General features: G+C 42.0%; 1 protein-coding gene across 1 annotated transcript in view; it reads right to left on the minus strand.

Moving 5' to 3' along the window:
- GAREM1 (GRB2 associated regulator of MAPK1 subtype 1) overlaps nucleotides 1–24,204 on the minus strand; it is a 108,007-nt gene that overhangs the window by 63,570 nt on the left and 20,233 nt on the right. The window contains exon 2 of the mRNA XM_065668187.1: nucleotides 17,624–17,764. Coding sequence (XP_065524259.1) covers nucleotides 17,624–17,764 — 141 coding nt within the window. The remainder of the gene's footprint in view (nucleotides 1–17,623; nucleotides 17,765–24,204) is intronic.

Raw genomic sequence — 24,204 nt, forward strand, 5'->3', positions numbered from 1 at the left:
GATTTTGCTTGGTTTTGCTTTTGTTTTAAATTAGAGAGTTATTATATAGAATTATTCTTTATCAGCTAATTTTAATACGTGCAATTACTGGAAAGGAAGAGAGAAGAAACAACAGTCGAATGCATCTGTTTCCAAATATTTGATTGGATATGGTTCGAACAGTCGGCAGCCCAACTCTTACAAGAGGAGATGCTCTTATTAAATAATACAAGTCCTTTGTATATGGTCTTGCACCTGCTCTTTTCAGTGGAAACCGCATTTATACTGTTCTTCACTCCTACAGTGTTTCTAAGCTATAGCAGTTAAGAGTAAGGAACCTAGATTTGGTGCTCCACAATGCAACATCCATAAATTCATTGTTGTGGGTGGTTGGGAGTGACTAATTCAATGCATTTAAAACTAGTAATTGTGCTTACATGCTCTGAGTTTGCAAGTATACATTTTTGTTGTTGCTGCCATTACATCTGAACTACATTTAATATGGAATCAGCAAAATAAATATCCTCATGGCTGCATTAGCTCCATCCATCCTTGGCTATTAAGCTGATCTTGTTGTAATTTATTTCTATACAGACATAGATGGATGTTCTTTTATAGTCACTAGATTAAACTTCAAAGTTTAAAGCAAGATGCTTTTGAATCTGAGTTGCTTTCTGAGTAAGACTTGAAAACCTTGCCATGTGTAGCCACCTCCTCCTCTCATAGGAGTGAGTCCCTAGACCCAAGGTATTGCGTTCCAGTAACTAAGTGACCTGCATTGCTTCCTTCCATTTCTCAATTTCTGAAGCATGTATCAGCAGAATACCATAGAATAGGAGTATTTTCAAATAATCAGAAGTAGGTTCTTCTCAAGAGCCCTTATCAGTAACCTAGCTCTGCTTCCATTGAAATTAGTGGGACTTCTATTACTCTCTTGAGAAAAATAAATGAAAAATAAAATAATAATAATAAAAAACCAATCTATGTCTTAACTCAGGAAACATTATGTACTTCTGCAAAATTACTTAGCATAGAGGTATTGAGTTCTCCTCTGACCAGACAGGCCAGTTAAGAGCACCTCCATCTAATCTATCCCTGACGCTATTTGTTTTTTTCCACTTACTCCAAACATTACCCAAAAGTTCTGACATCACCCACATGCCATAACCACCCTCCTCCAATGACAGAGCAAGAAGAATTTTTTTCCTTCATACTGAGGAATTTCCAAGAGAAACAACAGACAAGTGTTTCAAATGAAGACTATACTTGGTGAAGCACTACCTGATGAAGGCTACTAAGCTCTGAGTTATAGCATTTGTTCATTTTAAGCATAATTGACTTGTGAAACTCATCTGGCCTAAGAAGCCAGGATATGACATGCTCTAGCATGCAACAACATGGAGTTGTGGCTGCATACCACAACCAGACCCCAAACTTCAGAAAACAACACACAAAGTTATTTTTAAATCCATTTCAGAGAAACCATTTGGGGACATAGGTAAGAGGGTGTTTGCATACATTTTAGTAGTTCCTCACATAAAAGGTCAAATTTTCAAAACAGTTTTATTTGTTTAGTACAGAGAATTCCTGGAGGGGAGACTAATATTTATAGCAATGCTAGTCAAAGCATTGTGTCTCCATTCCCAAGATCCTCTCTCCAACTAAAGAAACAAAAAGTCTCATCTGCCAAAACCAGCCCAAGTCATTTCTATTGTTGATTTCTTTTGAAGTCAATGATACTGAAGCCTAGGGCAAATTCTAACCAACCAGGTCCCACGTTTTAGTTTTCCAAATAGCTATCCACAGAAGATTTTGAGCTTTACAAACAACTAAGCCATTTAAAAGATATTTTGTCTTAAACTGATCCAGCTAAACTATGAACATGATCAAGTACTACTCAAGTGCCATCGTTCAAAATACAACAGTTGAAACTCTTTGATTTCCATTTGGAAGAGTAAGAGTTACTGTTGCTCAAGGTGAGGCTTCAGGCAGTAATGTTTATTTTCTCCTCCACCTTATTTTATAAATGCATCTAAAGATCACTGTGACTGGACTAGTAAGTACGAACTACGAAAAACAATACCCACCATCATGACATAGAACAGAAAACTTTAGTAATAGCCACATAAAGTACACATATGGTTCCTATGATATATGCCCTTCAAAGTGAGGGTCTCTATTTATACACAGTACAGCTCTTATCCATCATACCAGTTTATGAGCACAATAGGCATTTAAAGCTGAAAATGTTCTTACCCTGTACAAGTAGCCTTGTACTAAAGAAGGCAGCAGATACTCTGTGCTATTGATCTGGGCAGAGTAATCCTCTCGGAAGCATTCACATAGTGGTTTCATTTTCAACAAACTGAAAATTTCATAGGCCTAAGCACTTACTAGGTTTCTAATTCTAGGACTCAAGCCCCTTCCCCAGCTCCCTTTAGTGCTTTTTCAAAATGGAAAGGACTTTCTTTCGCAGAAACTTTGTGATGGAAACAGCAGCTTCCCTGCACATCCACTCAGATGCATACAAGCTGTGGAAGTTTGTCATACAGGAATTTCACCGCTTCCCAGACTTCTTTCCTCATCTCCTTCATGCACAACAGTTAACTTTATTTTGTGTTCTTAAAATTTGTGACATTTATGTATTTCAGGACTTCATTTAGCTCCAAGCATCCATCTAAAGCACCACAGTTTTGTTGAGAACTGCATATGAAAGAGAATTCTTTTGGCTATTTTTCGATTAACCAGAGATATGGAAAATTCAAAACCCCGCTTTTGGGTTGCATTAAATTTACCCTACACCTTTTCAGATGAATTTATGAAATGGAAATAAATTAGATAAGAAAGATCAGTCACTGCAAAAACTTCCTACCACTTACTGTACAGCCAAACCTACCTACCAGCTCCTGATTGACCCTATTTAATTCACCATGCTATAAAAGTGTACACCCCCTTTATGCTTTATAATGGAAAAAAAAAACCCTAGAAAGTAATAAATAGTAATAAAATAAAATCCCCTTACATGCATCCCAACAGTAAAGAACACAGTTTACCTTAGCCACATTGATAAAATTAGGTAGACAATTTTAATGCATTGTTTTTCTACATACTTGCCCATCAGAACATACTTTCCTTAAAATATATTCACATTCCCTCCTCCCCCCCAAAAAAAAGCCTTCAGCCCACTGATACTGAATGATTTTTACTGCACACACAAAGAAAATGTGTCTGAAAGCACGCTGCTTTTTGGCATACAGATACCTCGGAAAGCAAATCGAAGTGAGATCTGGCATCTGTGTATATATAGAGAGAGTGGCTATTACTCACACCTTGCTATGATAATATGACTTGGCAAACACAGACAGTGAAATGCCTTCCCCCTCCTCCCCTCCATATTGCACTGCTATAATTGGCCACCAGCAATTTGACATAGAAAAGGTTTGTACGTACGCGCTCAGCTGGCGTGCACCCAGCCAAGGTCTGAGAAGGGAGAACTTCCCAGGAGTAGCTGCTAGACGCACACAGTTGGAAGAAAGCCTGCAAGACTGCAGATTAGCAGCCTACAAACCCCCTCACGGGCTGTGCTGGCCAGCTGAAAAGCTCTTCCCCAGATTTCAAACCAGTTTGTCAGACACTAGACCTGGAATTGTTTGAGGTTAGCGGCACAACTCTGGTTCCAGGCTGCTTAGATAACAACTGGATGGACTGGGAGAAGTTATTTTAAGTTGCAATTACTAGCTCATATCTTATCAAAAGAGCTGGATGCGCACAATCGTTGCTGCTAATAGCTTCCCTTCCTCTTCTGAAAGAGCAACAAGAATTTTATTCATGGCAACTAAAGATAGAGTAAATAGTACCAGGTGAAGGGTTAGGTGCACTCTGCTGCTGCAGCCACCCCAGTGAACTCCAGTGCCTCCCACTCTTCTTGCAGGCAGTCCTCCTCTGCATTGAACTACATCTCTCTCTTGTAGAAGCACTTAACCAGCCTCCTTCTTACAGTGACAAAGGATCCAACTAAAACACCATGTGGCGGCAGTGCTCAAAGCCAAAGCCTGAACAACTTTATCTTAGGGCTGGGCAGTCCCAACTGCACACAGAGGGTGGCAAAGTACTTTGCACTTTCAAAGCAATCACTGAGCAGTAGCAGAGCAGGAGAAATATGAATCTGAATCATACTGAGATGGAAAGCAGCGCTCCTGCACATCAGACAAGGTAGATATTCAAAGGGGGTCAGCAGCGGAATGGTGGAGAACAAGGTATTCTCCACTTGCTATACAAAAAACTAATCCAAATACAAGAAGAAACGTCAGCGTCAGATTCAATATTAAAAGTCATTGCCATAGCACAGAACATTCTTCACCAGGCAAGATTAAGTGTTGAAGGACAGCCTGACCTTGTTACAAGTTCATCTGAAGCCATAAAGCTGAATGAGTAAACTGGGCATAAATAAACATGTTTTTTCTTGCATGACTCCTTACACAGCTACACCTCAGCAATGGATTTCTCTTAGATCAGTCATGCAGTTGTTACTAACAGCAAAGACTGGTCATCATAAATTTTATGCTCCCATATTGGTTGCACCTACAGATCAGGAACAATGGTACCGTCAATCCTCCAGACCCACTACTGGCTACCAAATACAACATTTTCCATTAAGTATTTAATGAGATTAATTTTAATAGGATTTTATAGACCACCTGCAGTCACTTACTTTACTGCAGCCTTTTAGGCTATTGTGACTTTCAGAAGTCAGGCATTACATTACTTATTTTACTTATCATCAGAAAACCCCACATACTGTAAAAAGGTACCCAATCACCAAAGAAAGATAAAGAACTGCATGCTTCCAAGCTTTCTACGGTAGGTTCTGGAACATTTTCTTACAGATTTGGTAACAAATTGTTGAAGAAGCCTATGGGAGGCTTTGTCTTTCTCCTATATTTCTACTATCACCCGTGCCCCCATCCCTGACAGAAAGCCCACCAAAAGGTTGCAGGTTTTTTTTCTTTTTCTGGCAGTAAGATGCTGCTCCAAGACTGTGCCACACACAAACTGGATGAGCAGCCAGCTGCTGAGTGGGAGGCTCATTAAAAAGGGCCATTTGCTTGCCATATGTCTCTTTCTTCTAGACAGACAAATTCTAGTCATTAGAGTTTAACCAGAAAGGCAGATTAGTAAAGCAACTTCTTGTTCAAATCATACCAGAAATTTTCCTAAGCGGAGTACTGAGAACCACTGGGTGCTCAGAGTGAGTTACTGGTTAGAAACAAGAGCCCCTGTCCCGAAGTGGAATTGGCAGTGCACCTCGTTCTTGCAAGGATGACATTTCCCAACCTCCCATAGGGGAGCTCCAGTCCCACCACCTCTGCCTGCTCTTTCCCTCCACTGCCACCCAGGCTGCTGCTGCTGCTATTGTCTTCTGCTTCCCCCCTCCACCACCATCTCCCCCTCATTCCTTTCCCTTCCTGTTACTGCTGTAACATTTCCTCTGCACATTCCCACACCCAACAGGATGACCAGAGGAGTATAAACTGACAGGATCATCCAAGCCTGTCTGCCATTGAGAAGTCTGTGCGCTGTGCTCCCAGCTTGGGAAGGCAGCACAAACACATCTGCTCCCAAACATCTATCTAGAACAGGTCTTGCAGACCTTTGGGCCCATGATGCGTGTCTTTAGCACTGTGGGTACTCCCACCCCAGCAGACAAACACAGGTAACCCATTACAGGCTTTCTACAAGGGGGTAGTGGTCAGTCAGCAAGAAGTAAATTGACAAAAAGGAAACCAACCACCAACAAACCCCAGCCCATTAAGATTTCAAGTACATCTCAGCCTCTTTTTTCGAATCATAGAAAGCAGTTTTGCAGATAGGAATATATGCACGACAGATCTTATTATAAATGTAAGTCTCTTCTATTTACATACTGCTTTAAGACACTATCAGTCTGAAGTCAAACTCAGCTTCTCCATTAATTTTAGTTAGAAAGTTTGTCGTAAATTCACGTCATGCTTTTAGAACAGCTATCCTCCTTGGAGGATTGAAAAGCACTTCACAGGAAAACATTAATTACCATGAACAGTCACAAGTAATGACCATTTCCCACATCCAGCATCCCAACAATGTCTAGAGAAGGCTAAAGCTGATTTACTACTGCATTGCAACACTCGCTCATACTCAGAGTATTTCTCATCCCACTCCCAATGATATGCTGCAGCCCTTCCCCTATACTGACAGAGGGATGCTGCCTTCCCAGCAGCTGGTTGTCAGTTTCAAAGTCACAGTCCTAAGAATGCCTGAACTCAGACCCACAAATCTTAGAATGCAGCACTACTTGAATTTTCTTCTTTTTTTGGTGGTAACATTTGTGTAGCAAATGTCTTAGCTCCCCACACACTTTGAACCCTAGTAACTAACGTAGCAGGGACACAGTAGCTATAGAACTGGATTATGGAAGCCACCTTGTCCATCCTTCTCACCAAGGTTTCACCTTCCCCATCAAGCTTCACAGTAGCCTTTATTTTTTGACTTTGGAAATGCAGAGGTCCATGCATCATTTTATCAAGACAGCTTTCCCCAATCAGTACTTCCTTCTGAACACTTTCTCCTCCATAGATACACATCTCAGCCTTTTTAACATACTCAAGTGCATTAATGATTAAAAGGTAAAAAAAAGAAAACAAACCCAAACCAACCTATGTTTCTGGCAGAAGACAACAAATGCACTTCCTATAATTTTGATGAAGACCATCAGAAACCTTCAGATGGGATCATGCATCCTCATCAAATGTGCATCTTTTTTCTTGTGTCTGTGTGCGCAACCATTGTGATCAAAAGGGGACCTTCCACATGATGAGCTGGTCCATGCACACACTAAAAGAGGGGTCAGGTGAGCACCATGAAACAAGGAACAGACGCAGCCAGCTTGAATTATTTCAGCCATCCAAATGCAGCCAGCCAGCCTTGGCTGGCTATTGCCAGTCTACTGCAATACAGAATTAATGTGAGATGAACCAGAAAAGGTTGAACTGGTGACAAATATTTAAACAGCACACTGTGAAAGTGACTTCCCTGAAAAACATAGCCTCCTTAGCATATAGACTTAAAGGTCTTTCTTACTCTGCATATGCTATCAACCATCCAAGATGACAGTGGCATCTGTCGGTGGTGTAGGTTTTGACAGGTGGTTCACTGCTAGGCATTCCTAGTTTGAGGACACTCGTGAGAGCCCCTGTGCAGTATACATGTACACTGTATTTCCTTCTTTGCCCATGCTCTGCCTGCCTTTGGGAGCAAGCTCTGCACTCTGGTTGAGTTTTGCCTCAGTAAAGGGAAAGAGAGGAAGAAATGAAGCTTCATATCTGTACATAAAGCTGTGAGGGAAATAAGCACAGGCTTCAGGTTCTCATTAATGCTTAGGTCCTTCATAATGAGAAGTTAAATACCCATGTTTCTCCTATCCAGTTAATAATGGTCACCTTTGCTATTAAGCTTTAATAGTGTCCTCTGCACGCACACTGAAACAAGTTAATCTCTACCAACCAAGGACAGAAAATCTCTGTACAACAGCTCATGACAGAGGGAAAAAGCCATTTTTTCCACTCCTCAAATTTTCAACGCTCACAGAAGTGCCTTTCCCTGATACAGCAGAATGACTGTCTTGGATCACCGGCTAAATTAAACACAGAAATTACATTCTCTGTATAAACAGAGTTATACATGGCTTAAATAGCATGGTTTTATTTTCCTATTGGCACCAATTGGTACAGTAGTTCAGTCGAAGCTTAAGACATCCATGATGTCAGTTGCTTTAATAGGCAGCACTGACGTGACCAGCTCTTGTTCCCAGACGCGAAGTGTGCTGGTTTCCATGGGGAGGATGCTGACCGAAGAATTCCTACCGCACTTCCTATCGGCTGTTTTGAGCTACAAACATTGGCTCCAGGGGAAAAAAAAAGTCTGTTTGTGTCTCCAAAAATTCACAAGATGACATCATCCTGTGCGACAGATTCCTCTGCAGCTCCCTCCCCAAACACACACGACCTATCAAAACCCCTGCTCTGCATTCCTGCCAGCTGGGTTCTGTATGTACAGAAGGAAAAGACATTCATAAGTTTTGCTTTGCTTGTTTGCCATGATAGCTCAGTTGTAACAGTTCCCCCTCCAGCCCCAAGGAAAAGGGACAGCCAGTCTGAAAGAGATTTCTTAAACTAATCATAGGAGGCTCCCAACAATTTCTTCCCTCTCAAATTCCCACACAGATTTAGACCATGTAATAAGTCAGAATACCAGCAAAGGAAAAAAGAAGGGGCATACTTGAGACAAGGGTAGAAGACACAGACAAATGGAGTAAAAAAAAAAAAAAGAGTACACAATAAACCATACCCAAGTGTCCTAAGCATTAAGAACTGTACTCTGCAACAGTCTTCATCTGCTACTAGCATGCACTATAAACCAGGTTTATCACAGGACAGTTGTGTTGGCAACTGCATCATTCTTTGTAAAGATTTCGTAGCAGTGACATGTGCTTGCTTACTTCTGCACCTGCTACTCTGCTCACATGAAAACACAAACCCAACATCATGCACCAGAGTTAAGCAAGAGATTAATAGAAGGCAAAGGGTAGGAAATGGGTTGATTAACAGTAGGAAATGGTGAAGCAGCTTCACACTTAATTTGTGCCTTATTCAGTGCTTAGAAACAAACAGCTCATTCGTACCCCAACCTCGCTGGCTGAAGCTTACTAACTGGGTAGCCTGTGGTGTTCATTCATCTCCCCCCTCCTAAATCCTTAAGTTATACCTTATGAAAAAGAAGAAAAGCCTCCTCTTGGGAACTCAGGAGCACATTCCCAATTTCCTTGTAGCTAGTACTTAGAACAGCCGCAAGTGGTCGGAAGCATGGGATCAGACCAGAACCTCGAGTGCAGCCCTAAATACACCTCCAATGCCCAATGGGGATCAGCCTTTTCCTCCAGCTTCTCAATGGTTAAGTTAGGCAGCTTTTAAGACCCTTCTCCTAAGCACTTAAGTCTTTCTATCATCATGCAAATGAGCCCACTGTACTATTGGAGCTAAGGCAAAGTAATTCAAGCAATGCCAAGCAAATCCTGTGTGATTTAGCCCATCTCCCAGCCTTCCGGGAACCAGTTTCCTGGCTGCTATTCTACCCTTCCCTCAACTGCAATCTTTCAAAAAGCCATCTTCCCCAGTTAATTTCTTTTGTACAAGCCTCTAGAGTTCTTTCCTAATTGATGCAACTCCAATCAGCTTCTTTGCTGCCCACAGAGATCTGAAATAAGCAAGCAAAACCAACCAAACAAAAAACCCACCTTACAGTGAATGCTTATAAGGTCACAGTTGAATTTCATCAAGTTCCAAGTTTGCAGACTTAGAGCAACAGCCAAGAACTGGGGAAGTCTGAGAGGAATATGTGATAACTCAAATCATCAATTTTAAAAGCTGCAAGTTTTCCTTCTCTCCTCCTAACCCCTTTCCCTTCGCACAAATAAAACACAGGAAGTTCAATGCTGCAACAAATCTTAATTTCTTTTAAACAAGAATAAAATTATACCCATGCCAAAGTCAAAGCAGAGGAAAGCAAGACAGCTGTATCTGAAAGCACACACCTCTTTCCACCTAGTACCCCACAGTGATGGTATTGAAAAAATATCACTGTCATCACAAGCTTTTGTTTCCTTTAAGGCACCAACCAAATCCCATGAAATCAAACAAGTTTTATAGTTCAAACTGCTGTCTACAAATCCCAAGTTCTTATTCCAGGTGGGAAAGCATGACAGAAGATACAGGCATTTTCTTTCCATGAACCTCTGAGACATAATCTGCCTCTTCCTCTATTACTTGGAGGAAATAATACCCTGTGAACTATCCTGTGTACATAGTACCCTGTGAAACTAACCCTACTGTTCTCATTACATCAAAGCGCAGCAGCCTTGGAGAGCTGCAGACTCTTCAGCAGTTTCAGACATTTGAGATCGGACAGGCAGCAAAACTGAAAGGTGGGTGGGAACAAAAGCAGTTGAATGGGGTTTCATGAGAAGGCTGAATGCAAGCTTTGATGTATCCAGCCACGTCAAGCAAATTCTGCACATTCTGTAGGTGACTCCAGAAATTTCTTACAGACATAAGGCTGTGTATATATATATGTGTGTGTGTGTGTGTATGTATATATATACACACACAAAGAGAGAAATAGTCTCACAGTCTGATGATTTTAACGTACTAGGACGATAACTCTAAGGGAACTAGACACTGCAATAGTCTAGCTGACTGAAGAAAGATGAAGCTAGTGAAAGATTCTCATCGGTGTGACTGATGAAGAACTGCACACCACTGTTTCACTAGAAGCTAAATTTGAACCACCTCCCCACACTGAAAAGGTATTTCTGATTCATAGCTTGCATTCTGGGAAGCTGCTGGCACACGATACTAGAAAGTAAGTATCATATACACCCAGAACAAACTCCTTGGGCTTAGGACAAACTGCTCCATCGAAAATCAAGTAAGCAAGCTAACAAAAAATAATGGAAAGACATACATATACATTCTTTAGTAGTTATAAAACAAAATGCAACATAGAAGAGATTCTTCAGTACAGGTGGTCAGATAAAGGGGAAAATTTCATGAAAGTTAGGTAAAAAGCTGTCACTTCACAAGACTGGCTAATGGGGGGAGATGGAGGAACAGGAATAACATGTGCACCCACAGGTACGAAAGAAATAAACAGTTTTTGCCAGCAACTTCAGTGCCTGCCTTTTGATCCTGCGATGTTGCATTGTAGAGCAATGAAGAGGCATTTGCCAGAATTTAAACAGGTAAAGAAAAGTGGAATAACAAACAGATAAGACCATGGGGAAGTCTGACAGCAACTAAACTGGTTGAGGATAACTCTCTAAGAAGAAAAAAACCAACCAAAACCAACATCAAAAAAAAGGCAAAAAGGAAAATTAAGAATATACTTATTTGCTCATATATGGAAGAACAGTTCATCCATTATTGCAAGGTAACAAGTTTGAAAAATCCAGGAATATGAATACAGTTCCCAGACTACAAGGCTGTGATTACCTAGTGTAGAAAAACTCAGTCTTCCGTGGGGAACAAGGAGGTAGCAATTAAACTAAGAACAAGTAGGTAAATATATTTTAAGGCATAATCATTTCCCTGACAGGAAAGCATGGAATGACACTATATGGGTGGTTATAAGTATTTCAGACATTACTGACTTCAGACTTCTACAGCTGAAGAGGCAAGCACTGCTCACTAAAATGAGCACACTCTCACTCTGCAATACCCACACACTACTCTATGGTCATATATCTACAACAAATAGATGTACTTTATATATACAGAAATATAGACTTTCTATTATTTGTTTATGGGGAGAAGAGGGTTGCAAGTCTCACGAAATTTCACACAGTCAAGTATTCACAGCTACACAAGTCATAGTTCGCTTTTAAAGCCATGAAGACTATATGCTGGTGGCAATGCTTTTGTATGCAGTAACTGTGAAGAAAAGCTTTCAAGCCTCCAACTGCTTTTCAGATCATACAACCTTTTCCAAGGAAAAAAACAAAACAAAACTTGGGTACTGGGGGATTAAACGTGTGGGGTTTTCTTCTTCATTTTCTACTGAGGACATGCATTCATTAATCATTTACCAGCCCACAGATACATGGCAGCCCTGCCTCTGTCATAAGTACTGCAATGGGGCCCTGTTCTCTAGAAGTTAGATTCAGTTTTACAGCACAAAAGCCCCAGGAGAACTACGTGGTAGTTGGGTTCCAGGTTAAATTCAAAGCAAAACACAAATTAAAATGCAAAATGTATTTCATATCAGGGAGTGGTGTACCTGGAAGACTCACCTAAGTTCCCTACTCCAGAGCAGTGTCCCTCCCTGTCTTAGGTCTCACCCACCTCTTTGTACCTATAAGTTACCCCATCAGAACTGTGCTGCTCCACTTACACAGAAGAACAGGCGTAGCTCTTCCTGACACCACCCATAGTTCCCAGGGAGGCAAAGTCCCAGACCAAGGGCTCTTTGTCCAACACCACCTTCCTTGACTAGTGGAAAGCATTAAATTACACCTGAAGGAGGGAAGAGTCTAAACTGAACTTCAGACAAGGAGACAAGGAAGCACTTCCTTTGTCCCCGGAGTAACGCAGGTTGGCAGCAGGTGTAATATGACGCCATCAAGCAAAGGATGTTTGTCAGCCTAACGTTTGCCCTTCTCTCTAGGGCCATGAAGAGAGTAATAAAGCATGCTGTAAACATCTAAGAGTGCTCAGTATCACCAAAGTAAAATTCCAAGCTCTTCCAAGATCACAGAATGGTTTGGCTTGGAAAGGACCTTAAGATTATCAAGTTTCGACCCCCCTGCCACAGGCAGGGATGCTCACACTAGACCATGTCCCCCAAGGCTCTGTCCAACCTGACCTTGAACATTGCCAAGGATGGAGCATTCACAACTTCCTTGGGCAACCCACTCCAGTGCCTCACCACCCTCACAATAAAGAACTTCTTCCTTATATCTAATCTGAACTTCCCCTGTTAAATTTAAACCCATCACCCCTTGCTCCTGTCACTACAGTCCCTAATGAAGAGTCCCTCCCCAGCATCCCTATAGCCCCCCTTCAGATACTGGAAGGCTGCTATGAGGTCTCCATGCAGCCTTCTCTTCTCCAGGCTGAACAGCCCCAACATTCTCAGCCCGTCAAGATCTTGGATGCATCAGGTTCAGAGTGGGTTCTGAGCAACATCAGCTGCTGTCGCCATCCCAAGCCAACTAGGAGACACCTAACTCACACCATAGTTCAGTGCTCCCTCAGCATCTAAGGTCTGACTATACCAGAGCGGGCAGCACTAGGGCTGTTGGAACCACAAAACTGTGTCTTAGAGGCAGGCATGCCTTCGGACATCAGAAGCTTCTGCGGCTGCACACTGCAAAATCTCAGGCAGCTCTCCTGCTCCACTGATGCAAAGGCAAGTTCACTCTTGAGAAGACCTGCAGAGAGCATCTTCCTCCGTGTTAGCAGGATGTCATGAGGAACAGGCCCATCAGGCACTGCTCCATGATTAACAAATCAAACCAGCAGAAACAGGTTTCAGTAGGACATTTGCTTTACACCAGTTCTAACACTGGAGAAGGGACTTCTGACTCATTCCAACCCAGCACCCCAACTGGTAAGATTCACAAAGCAAGGTTTAAAATGTGTTTGAAATGACAAGCTATCGGCACACTTGGGTAAGCAAGAGGAGAGGGCACCAGTAATTACTCTGGATTAGCAATTGCTAACACCTTTACTATATGGTGGAGAGTTGTGATTTCACAGGAAGAGTTATTTCTAACACCTAAAATGTGTTACGGTGTGGCACAACCTGGAATGGGGTGTTACTTTCTAATGTCTTCATGAAAGTAATTTCTTTTAGTTGCCTCCTATGAGGACAGAGATGACAGCAGTAACATGAGGTATCCTCTTCAAACCCTGGGCAAACGCAAGTGGAAGTTTAGAGAAAAAATGCAGGAGTTTGGGTGCTAAATAATAATTTTTTTGTAGAACATCATCTCAAAGGAACAGCTTTCTTCTCAGATGGGGGAAAAAAACCCTCAAACAGGAGAGCAAACGAACCATCAGTTGCAACAACAGAGATAAGGCCCTAAAAACAAGAGTAAAGGTCCTATTATGGTTCGATTAAATGTGGGAGTGAGTATCTGGGGCAAAATAACCTACATGCTGCCAACCCATCCACAAGTACTTTCCATAGCATGCGCTCACCAACAGCAGCACAGCATCAAAAACTAGACTGTGTAGCTGAGGGTATGCACATGTGTATGCGTATGTGGGGTCACTCCACAGCCCTCTGTGCCACTCTTCCTCTACTGCAAGTTTTAAGGAACCACATTCAGCTCCATCAGCTGTCACATCAGTAGTCTGCACACATAACGAATTGTGGCCACGTAGGGATGGCCATTTGCAATAGACTGAGCCTGTGCCATACAGGGTCAGAGCAGGAGTCTTCAGAGGCTTGAGCTGATGAATCCTCAAAAATGCTTTTGATCATTTTGAGCTATATAGAGCTGGAAGGTAACACAAGAAGGGTCAGACAACACCCGAGGGACACGGCGTCTTCAATGCCTTTCAGTTATCACAGAACGCATTTGAGACATGGTCATCAGCACCCCGGGGACACTGGGAATGTGAGGCGCTCCTCTTGACAAGCAACAGCACAGTGAGATCTAACTCCGCAAGACACCAGCATGCCCTGTATCTTCCCAATTCATATCACAAAACAATATTTTCCAGAAGCTACTAGGGGAGACGTTTATCAAGGTAAAGATTACAGTGCTGCCTAAGCCAAAACTAGCAATAACATTTGACAACAGCAGGAGGGTATAGATGATACACAGTTACTTTTAGAGTAGAAATTTAGTATTAAGGATATCATAGTACCAGGAACAATATAAAACTAGTTCAGACAGAAAGCTTGTAAGACCTTCTGGTGAGCATCAAGTGTGAGTTGTGTACCTGAGGAAAGCAAAGTACATCAAACATCCATCTGTTGTGATGGTTTACCTTGGGCTCTTGCAAAGTCCACCCTCTTATGCCAAGACAGGGCACTATCAGGATAGTAATTTTCATCTTTCCATTCCATATGCACCTGAAGACCACTTTTGTTTCAGAAGCCAGAAACACATTAGCCATTTGGTTTTAATTACATGAAAATTGAACTCTATGCTACATTAACTTTAAAGAGAAGACAACTGGAGACACTATTCAAGAGGGAATGGTTAGATTAACAGCTGTCATACATGGTTGTTCTTTGACAGCAACAGCAAAAATTAACCATATTGACCATTCCCAACAGAAACACCAGGGCAGCAGCTTCCCAATAGGGAAAGGACTCTCAGCAGGACTGCAGAACTCAGGTTCTGGTCATGAGAGTTCTCTTAAATGTAAAATACATAATTTTCCTTCTTTAATATGGCTTTATTGTATTTAGGTTTAATAAGTATATCAAAACCTGATTTAGCAAGTAGCAAAATAAGATTTACTTCATACTCGTATTTATCTATGAGTATAAAGTATGTCTTTGTGGAACTTTTAAGCCCATAATCTCAGGAGAATAACATCGGTTTCAACTTCCCTTCCTGCTTAACTGTTGTAAGCAAAATCATGCTGCAATTTGCTAAGTTAAAATTCTGCTAGGGGTTAAAAAGAAAAGGTTATTTAATTAAAGCTGAAACAATCCTAAAAAATCATTTTAATGAACTCCAATATTCCATCTCAAAGGGTCATTCTGTTAGGCAGCATGTCTTACTTGGCAGAAGTTTAAAGTGAAAGCATGCAAAAGTCAGGCCTATAATCCCAAATTTATACAATTTACAAACATTTGCCTATGGGGCCATAAAATCCCTCCTCTAAACCAGAAGAGCTAATGGCTGAGCCCCATATAAACATTCTGTCAACTGTTGCACTTGTGCTTTCTGCATAGATGGAAAGCTCTCCCATGCCAGCGGAGGGCTGTGACAGCCAGCTCACACAGCAATCACTACCTGACAGCAGGACCTTTCAGCAGCAGGACATCCTCCTCAGAGAGGTAATGAATGATTCTGGAGCACTCCCATGTCCCAGACCTTACTGCAGAGCAGATACCCCACCTAGCTCCAGAGCCAGCAGAGTAACTGTGTTAGGTCAGTACACAGCACAGCATGTCGTCTTAGGCAGCTACCTTAAGCTTTGCCTCTTTAGGGAAGGGCTCTGGATCCTGAAAGTTGTAAACACAAGGCACTGCACAACGCAGCACTGAAAGCACACTCAGTGTTAGCTTATAGATCTATGTATGGTACTCCACAGCAGCATAAGTTAACCTTTAGGGTATGGGAGATGTCCCTAAATGCATTTAGATGTTAGCACTAGATTGTAGTGCTTTGCTAACTAAACCTCCACAAGCTTAGACTCATTCCTGCTTTCTTGTAGGCAAGCCCATCAGACATGCTCAGGGAACTACAAGTTAGCACTGACCATTTGTGTGAAGTCCCTTTGGCAGCATCGGAGCCCATGACATGTTCATTAAGTGCCCTCACTACATGGCAGTTTCTGAACTTTCAAGTATTTACATCTCATTAATGAGGTTATGACAGGGAACTTTCTGGAGGTTGTTTGACAGCCAACTAAACACACATTTTCCCGCGCTACCACAAGCCAGGAAGAAAAGGAAGCTGACACTTTTGCAGTATCTTAAGGAACAGATTTTGATTTTGCTGGTATCTATGTGAATTTAAGCTATGAATGAATGGAAGTATGAAGAGTGAGGAACTCCTACTCAGCAGATCTCTCCTTTAAAAAGAGTAAGGACAAAGCTTTAGCAAACCCCTTAAGATCCAAGCTTCTTTCACACCAATAACCATTTTCTTTTCTGTTCTCCTTCTTCCAGGAATCATAGTGGGGATTTAAAGACACAGAATTCAGTTCGAAGGAAGTGAAGTGTTTACCTGGCCTCAGGACTGAAGCTTATGTAGCCAGGAGGTATAAAAGATTCAACGCTACTAAGCACACACACACTAGAAACTGCTTATACTAAGAAAGTTAAATTCAGAGAGTTTTAAAGCCATGTCTATCATGACACTATATGCCATCAGACCAAGGTTTTTAAACACATCTTAAAAAGGTTGACCTTCCAAAAGCAAACTCCAGACTGAAACGGTAAGTAAGAAGGCAACTGGTATAAGCTGCATCACTGAAATAAGGTGCGTCACTGCAGTTGCAGCACTGGTATGATTGAAATAAAGCATTTCTGTCGCCTCCTGTACAATTCAGCACACCCTCATTGCACCAGCATTTTGAAAGAGACTATGAGAGATCCTAATAAATTACTCAATTAACAATCAACTATACAGTAGCCCAAGTAAAAGCACTTAAGCCCACATCTCTGCTTCATAGCCATGGCTCTTTCAGTTTGCACTTTCCAGCTTTTTAAATTCTTGTATCTACTGCAGCAAGACAAGCACTACCCACTCATAAAGTATTGTTCTATTCAGCTTGTGAATAAGGACATTGAGCAGTAGGAAACAGTATTACAAATAATTTCCTAGGAAAGTAAAAATAATTTCAAATCATCAAATAAATATGGATTAGTTACATGATATCTACTTAAAACAACAACAGTACTGCATCATTCAAAAAGGCAGATAGTGACAAGGAACTACATTAGTGTAAACCTGTAGTATTATTACAAAGGGTCCTTGGCTTTTAACATGGAAATATTAAAGAATCCCTTCCAGCTTGAGCATGCAATGAAGTATAAAAGCCATTCCATCTTTGACCAAACATTTCAAGGCATTGTCAAAACCCTTCACACTTTTGTCACCACATCCACAGATGAGAAGAACTGTCAATTCAAAACCAGTTCTTCTACATAGCTACCTGTTCTGTTAATGTGCTCCCCAGTGAAATGCTATTTAGTAGCCCTGGGAGTAAATCAGCATCTCTTTTGCTCTGTAACTTTAGTAAAAAGTTAAAAGTCACAGATATTGGCATTAGAGGCTTAACTTCACTGTGCCAAATAAAGTGATCAGTGTAAGGGGTAAGCACTTCATTCTCTTTGTATTTCAGGTCAACAATAGCTTTACCTGCATAATGTACAGGGATTTCTATCTTTGGCCCTATGACGTAGTGACCCTCCTCCAGACTGTGAGCCGTAATTGTTGTCCACTGCCGACATGAATGAATCAGAAGATAATCACTCTCTCGAAGGCCTTCTACAGTTTCTCCTGCAAAACAGATAGAGGTTTTTTTAAATAACTCACACTTAGTGCATGAAGAATTAGGAAAACTTCACAGCATTTTATTTATTGCTCTATTTTTCAGATGTTTTGATATTTATAAATCCAATTTACTTAAATTTCAATCCTACACAGTATTCGTTTTTGCAATGTAAGCACTTCACAGAAAACAAACATAATGCAAAACAACTCAGTGCATGAATACAATACCAGAGAGATGCAATTGAGATTACTCAGCAGTGGTTCTGAGGCTCCTTCTTCAGCCTTCTGCATAAACAGATTTTTCGTATCTCTATTTATGTCTGCCTATCTCAATACAAATATATGAGTGCTCTCTTAATTTTTAAATAAAGGGGAAAAATTATATTTTATTTGTTGAAAAATCAGCATCATGCTACCCTACAGCCACCTGAAGCCAAAAGTTCACCACCGTGAAGCAACTGGGTATCACACTTGCAGATAGAGATTTCAGCTTTGTCATTCTGTCCCTTTGCAAGTCACTGCTTAATGAGCTGTTTCTATGTCTGTAAACTTAATTCTGCCACTTAATGAGGAAAAAAACCCAACAACTAATACACATCTAAGTCTTCTATCTGAGAGAAATTCAACCATAAGCCCCCACTGGATAATATCCTGCTCATACTTGCTTGGCTTTCCAGCAATTGCAAGGAACACATCAGATGGACTACTCAAAGTCCAACTGCACACCTCAAACATAATATATGAACAAAATTTCACAGAGCAGGGCAGCAGCAGACAGCTCTTGCATACCTGCAGTCCTGCTCAGTATGCTTCTGCATTAAACACACAGAATACAGCCTTTCTCAAGGTGTCTTTAAAGCAGCCATGTGAAAACTTTCAGGAACACTTAGCAGGCACTAAACATGGGCCAAGAATATCGAAGCTTTAAATTTCATTTTCCCCCTCTCCCATCAGCCCTCTGCAGTTACAGTCAAATATAAAGCAAGTAGTTTAGCCCTGGAATCAAGTTTGGACAAAACCCATCCCCTTCAGCTACTACAACAAACTGCACTTTCTGTTCACAGTCCCCTGATATTCTTAAAAGCCAGTGGAAGAATGAGAATTTCCTCAGCCTGGGGCAGCAGACATTTCCCCCGTTCAATCACTGCAGAGGAGACATACTTCCCATTGAGCTATTTTTTTTGCCCACACTAGCAATCTTTTCCACCGTAGGCAATGGCTACTACACACCCCATTCCTGCCTGATTTCATGCTCCCATTCTATCAGAAAGTGCCCTCCTACACAATTCAAAACACAGCAACTGGTGTGTGTGAGAATTATTATATTTTAAATCAGAAGAAGCCATTACAACCACCTGCTCTGACACTCTCTGGCCAGGATTCTGCTTGTTTCCGCCAGAAACTTGGATTTGGCTAAACATGGGGACAGACCAACCTGCAGAGTCAGAGAGATGGACTTCCCTGGGGCTGCTGTCCTACAACCCGTTAAACCTTAAAAAAAAAAAAAAAGTCCCTGTTTTAGACATTTGGAGCTTTAAAGTATAACAGTGGATAAACTGCTGTTGTGGGATTATAGAGGGGGGACAACAAAGAAGTAATCTAAAAGGTATATAAAACTCCCCAAGACTAGTTATTCTTGCTCCTACAAAGGTACCATTCCCAGGTATCCTCCTTTATCACAGCCCAGAAAGTAGCTCCCAGTTAAGCAGGACATTTCAAGAACTGGTTTCCAAGCACTCCATGGACCACATCCCCTGGCAGCCCAGCCAGGCAGACAGGCTGCTTAACATCAATTCCTGCTCCCTAGGAAACAGCACCCCTCCATCCACAGTATGCTGCAAGAAGGGACTTTGGAAAGCCTAGTGAAGAATGGCAAACTGCCATGCAGTGTCGGAGGACTCTTTGCTCCCATCCGTATCTTGAAGGAGATTCAGATATGTTTGCTAGAGGAGTCATGCACCCACTAAATTTTAGCATATCATCTGATCTTGAGCATCTCCTGTTTTCTGTGCACAGGGCAACTCCTAATAGGTATAAAAATTACCTTCAGCGTGCTGAAACAGAGCTTTACCATTCTGGGGGAAAACCTACTAATAATAGTAATATATGACGTTATCTGCAACTCGTGTTTCAGTTCAGAGGGTTAGGCTCATGCTTTCTGTAATCCACGGCATCAAATAATTATTCCATCCCACAACAAAATAAAACCAATGACACATAAGGGAAGAACTAGCATTTTACTAGTCTCACTGACAGTGGTAAATCAATTTTGAAGAAAACACAAAGCATCTCTGGTATATTTTTTCTCTGCTTTACAATTTGTAGGTATAGTTTCACAATGTTGCTTAAAGGGAGGCTGGATTCTGCTTCCAGGATTGAAAGGAAATAATTACCGTATGGGTCACCCTCGAAGAGTCTGAGAAAGATATTCTCAGGAAAATAAAGACACCCAATTATGAAAAGGAGCTTCCAGCTTTCACATGCCACGATCTGTTAGAGTGGTTACTCCACTAAAACTGGGTGGGACAGGTGAATGTAAAAAGAGATTACTAAGGCAGGGCCAAGAGCGACTACGTAATTAAGTCTGCAGCTGGAAGTAGCTGTATTTTTTAAACAGAACCTTGGAAACCACAGTTCTTGTTACACCAATTATTTGGTCCAACTGATTACATCGGAAACGCATTTCATGCTTTGCCACAGGAGACTGAGATGAGGAAAGAAGGTGGAGTCAACAGGGAGATCACAGTCTCTTGGGGGGCTCCCTCACAGCAGGCAGGTCTGTCCTTACTAAGCCCTGATCTTTCCTAACTGTGGATGACTGCCGGGGTTGCTTTATAGGAAGTGGCTGCTTGTCACCAAAGGAATTAATGGATTCACAAAAATACCTGGCTAATGATGGCCTTCATGCTATGGGAGGCAATACAAGGAAGAGTCAAATGAGCCTGCAGACAACAGAACATGGCAATACATACTCTCTTCTTTCTTCCATTTTACTGTAGTCTTGCTCACTACCCCTAAATCAATATCCTCCTGCAGAGGAGGAGGGCCTTTCAGGCAGGAGACACCTCAGACCCTAGCTACAAAACTCACCTCCCAGCCAAAGCACAGCCCAGACTTAGCCCTTTACACTTTTCTCAGCACCTTGCAAAACAGCCACACATATCCAATCTGACTTCTTCCCCTGCTTCAGTAACGCAAGTTGTGCAAGCCCTTCATTAATCACATTTTAACTATGTGGGAGAGAACTCGGCAGTCCTCACATCCACCAGCTATGCAACTCAGTTCTCACCTTTTCAACATACTCCTACACGGCTGCTTACACAGAAATCAGACGCCATGAGAAAACAGAAAACACAGGCCACTCATCTTTAGTAACAGTTTTGTCTCTTATGATCAAATATGGATTAGCTCTATCTTCTCACACTCTCATCCCCACCCCACATGCCTGCAATATAATTAAACCACTTCAGAGAATCTACAGGCAAATACTTGTGTTGGTTTTTCAGCCCCCAAATAAAAGACACAATGAACTATCGCAGGCAATTCCCCACCCTTCCCCAAGTTGCCTACCTCTTTCCAAAATATGAGTCAAGTTTATTCGTAATAATGACCAAGACTAAGAAACCTATGATTTGCTAACAGCGACTAAACCCTAAACAGAGCATCAACACCCGCCCTTGCTTGACAATAAAAGCCTCGTGCCTCTGAACTAGAAAGTTAGCCAGTATGTTGCTACACAATCTGTTCTCCTATAAGCACTCTGACTTTTGGGCTACTTCAGTAGCAGTTTTTGGGCTACTTCACCATGAATCACTAAAGCAGCAATGAAACAGGTATTCATGTGTTCATTGCAAATAAGATATATTACTAGCTTTTCAGTGATCCAATTCCATGCAACGCCTAAAAATCTCAAATATTGCAAGCACCACCCTTGTTGAAGGGCAACTGTAGAAGGCACACTGACCATGAAGGGAAAACTGTTCACATGTTGATACAGTTAAGAAAAGATAGGTAGTTGCTTAATCAAGAGTCCCATGCTTATTAAACACCACCTACATTAAATGCCAATACTTCTTTAATAATTCTATCCAGTTCCAAAACTGGATCTTCCACATTCAGGAAACCTTGGCTCTGCCATTGTAAACACTCTAATCTCAAATTAACAGTTAACAACTGCAGAAGACTGAGAACAAGATACCTCGATCTGCAAGTCTGGAGATGAATTTCTGTTTTCACTTGCAGTTTTTAAAAACCAGGGGAGAAAACAGAGGTTGGCTACGCGCAATGACAGAGTTTACATATGGCAGGGCTGCAGCACAGAACAAAGCTCATTTCTTGCAAAGCAAGCACTAACCTCCCTGTAGGTTGTTGCCATCACTTCCTTTCACAAGACACACATTTTATTTAGTTTAGTATTTCACAATTTCCAAAAGCCTGAGAAGCAGAATTGAAGAGTACTCCCACCTCTCCTTCGCTTCCTTCTAGATCATAGAATATCTCCAGTTAGGAGGAATCCAGCTGACCAAACTGGTGGCCTTCTATGATGGGGCTACAGAACTGATGGACAGGGGTAGAGTAGTTGACGTGATCTACCTGGACTTGTGCAAAGTGTTCAACACTGTCCCACACAACATCCTTGTCTCTAAATTGGAGAGACATCAATTTGATGGATGGACCACTCGGGGGATAAAGAACTGGCTGGATGGCCGCACACAAAGAGTTGTGGTCAATGGCTCAATGTCTGGCTGGAGACCAGTAACGAGTGGTGTCCCTCAGGGATCGGTGTTGGGACCAGTCTTGTTCAACATCTTTGTCGCTGACATGGACAGTGGGATTGAGTGCGCCCTCAGCAAGTTTGCCAATGACACCAAGCTGTGTGGTCCGGTTGATATGCTGGAGGGAAGGGATGCCATCCAGAGGGACCTTGACACGCTTGTGAGGTGGGCTGATGCCAACCTCATGAAGTTTAACCATGCAGAGTGCAAAGTCCTACACCTGGGTCGGAGCAATCCCAGGCACAGCTACAGACTGGGCAAAGAAGAGATTCAGAGCGGCCCTGCAGAGAAGGACTTGGGGGTGCTGGTCGATGAGAAAATGAACATGAGCCGGCTTCAGTGTGCGCTCGCAGCCCAGAAAGCCAACAGTATCCTGGGCGGCATCAAAAGGAGCGTGACCAGCAGGTCAAAGGAGGTGATCCTGCCCCTCTACTCTGCTCTCGTGAGACCTTGCTTGGAGTATTGTGTGCAGTTCTGGTGTCATCAACATAAAAAGGACATGGAGCTGAATAGGCTGAGAAAGATGGGGCTGTTCAGCCTGGAGAAGAGAAGGCTGCGTGGAGACCTCATAGCAGCCTTCCAGCATCTGAAGAGGGGCTATAGAGATGCTGGGGATGGACTATTCATTAGGGACTGTAGTCATAGGACAAGGGGTAATGGGTTAAAACTTAAACAGGGGAAGTTTAGACTGGATATAAGGAGGAAGTTCTTTACTGTAAGGGTGGTGAGGCACTGGAATGGGTTGCCCAAGGAAGTTGTGAGTGCCCCATCCCTGGTGGTGTTCAAGGCGGAGCTGGACAGATCCCTGGGTGACATGGTTTAGTGTGAGGTGGCCCTGCCCATGGCAGAGGGGTTGGAACTTTATGATCTTTAGGTCCTTTCTAACCCTAACTATTCTATGATTCTATGAATCCATAACGACCACTAAGTTCAACTCCCTGCTCCTCACAGGACTACCTAAAACTAAACTGTATGAGTAAAAGCATTGTCCAGATGCTCCTTGAACTCTGACAGGTTTGGTGCTGTGGCCACTTCCCTGGCAAGCCTTTTCCTTTGATCGACCACCCTCTCAGTAAAGAGCCTCTTCCCAGTGTCCCATTACAGTTCATGACAGAAAATTCACACAGATTCTACATATTCTGGTTTGCCAATGACAGCAATGAGTTTTTAACACCAACCACTAAAGAAAAATCACTAAAGAAAAATTACATGAGAAAAAACAAACCAAACCACAAAACAACACCAACCCCCCCCCCCTAACCCCACCAAACCCAACCCCTCAACTTTTAAGAATCTAACTGAGAAACTAACATTCAAGCCACTGCAAAATGTGCAGACCAACATGACTCACTCACTCCCAGAAACTACACTGCTAAAAATAAGCATTGATCTACAGGAATATAAACGCTTTATAATGCCACACACTTTGTCATCCTAAGAGTTTGCATCACTGCCTTAAAGCATAAGCTTTGCGTCTGGAAACATTAAAATAGCAGGTAACGAGCAATTCAGAGAAAGAGAAGAAGTCACATGCAAGGTTCCAGCAACGCAACAGATACCATACACAAGCCAGATGAACTAGATACCATCTCCTCCTGCCAGGAAGATGGTTATGGAGACATTCCTCTCATCTCATTCATCACAGAAGACTGTAAAGTGAGCTTAATGCTG

The sequence above is a fragment of the Lathamus discolor genome, chromosome 2 (genome assembly GCF_037157495.1).
Source record: "Lathamus discolor isolate bLatDis1 chromosome 2, bLatDis1.hap1, whole genome shotgun sequence".
NCBI classification, from domain to species: domain Eukaryota; kingdom Metazoa; phylum Chordata; class Aves; order Psittaciformes; family Psittacidae; genus Lathamus; species Lathamus discolor.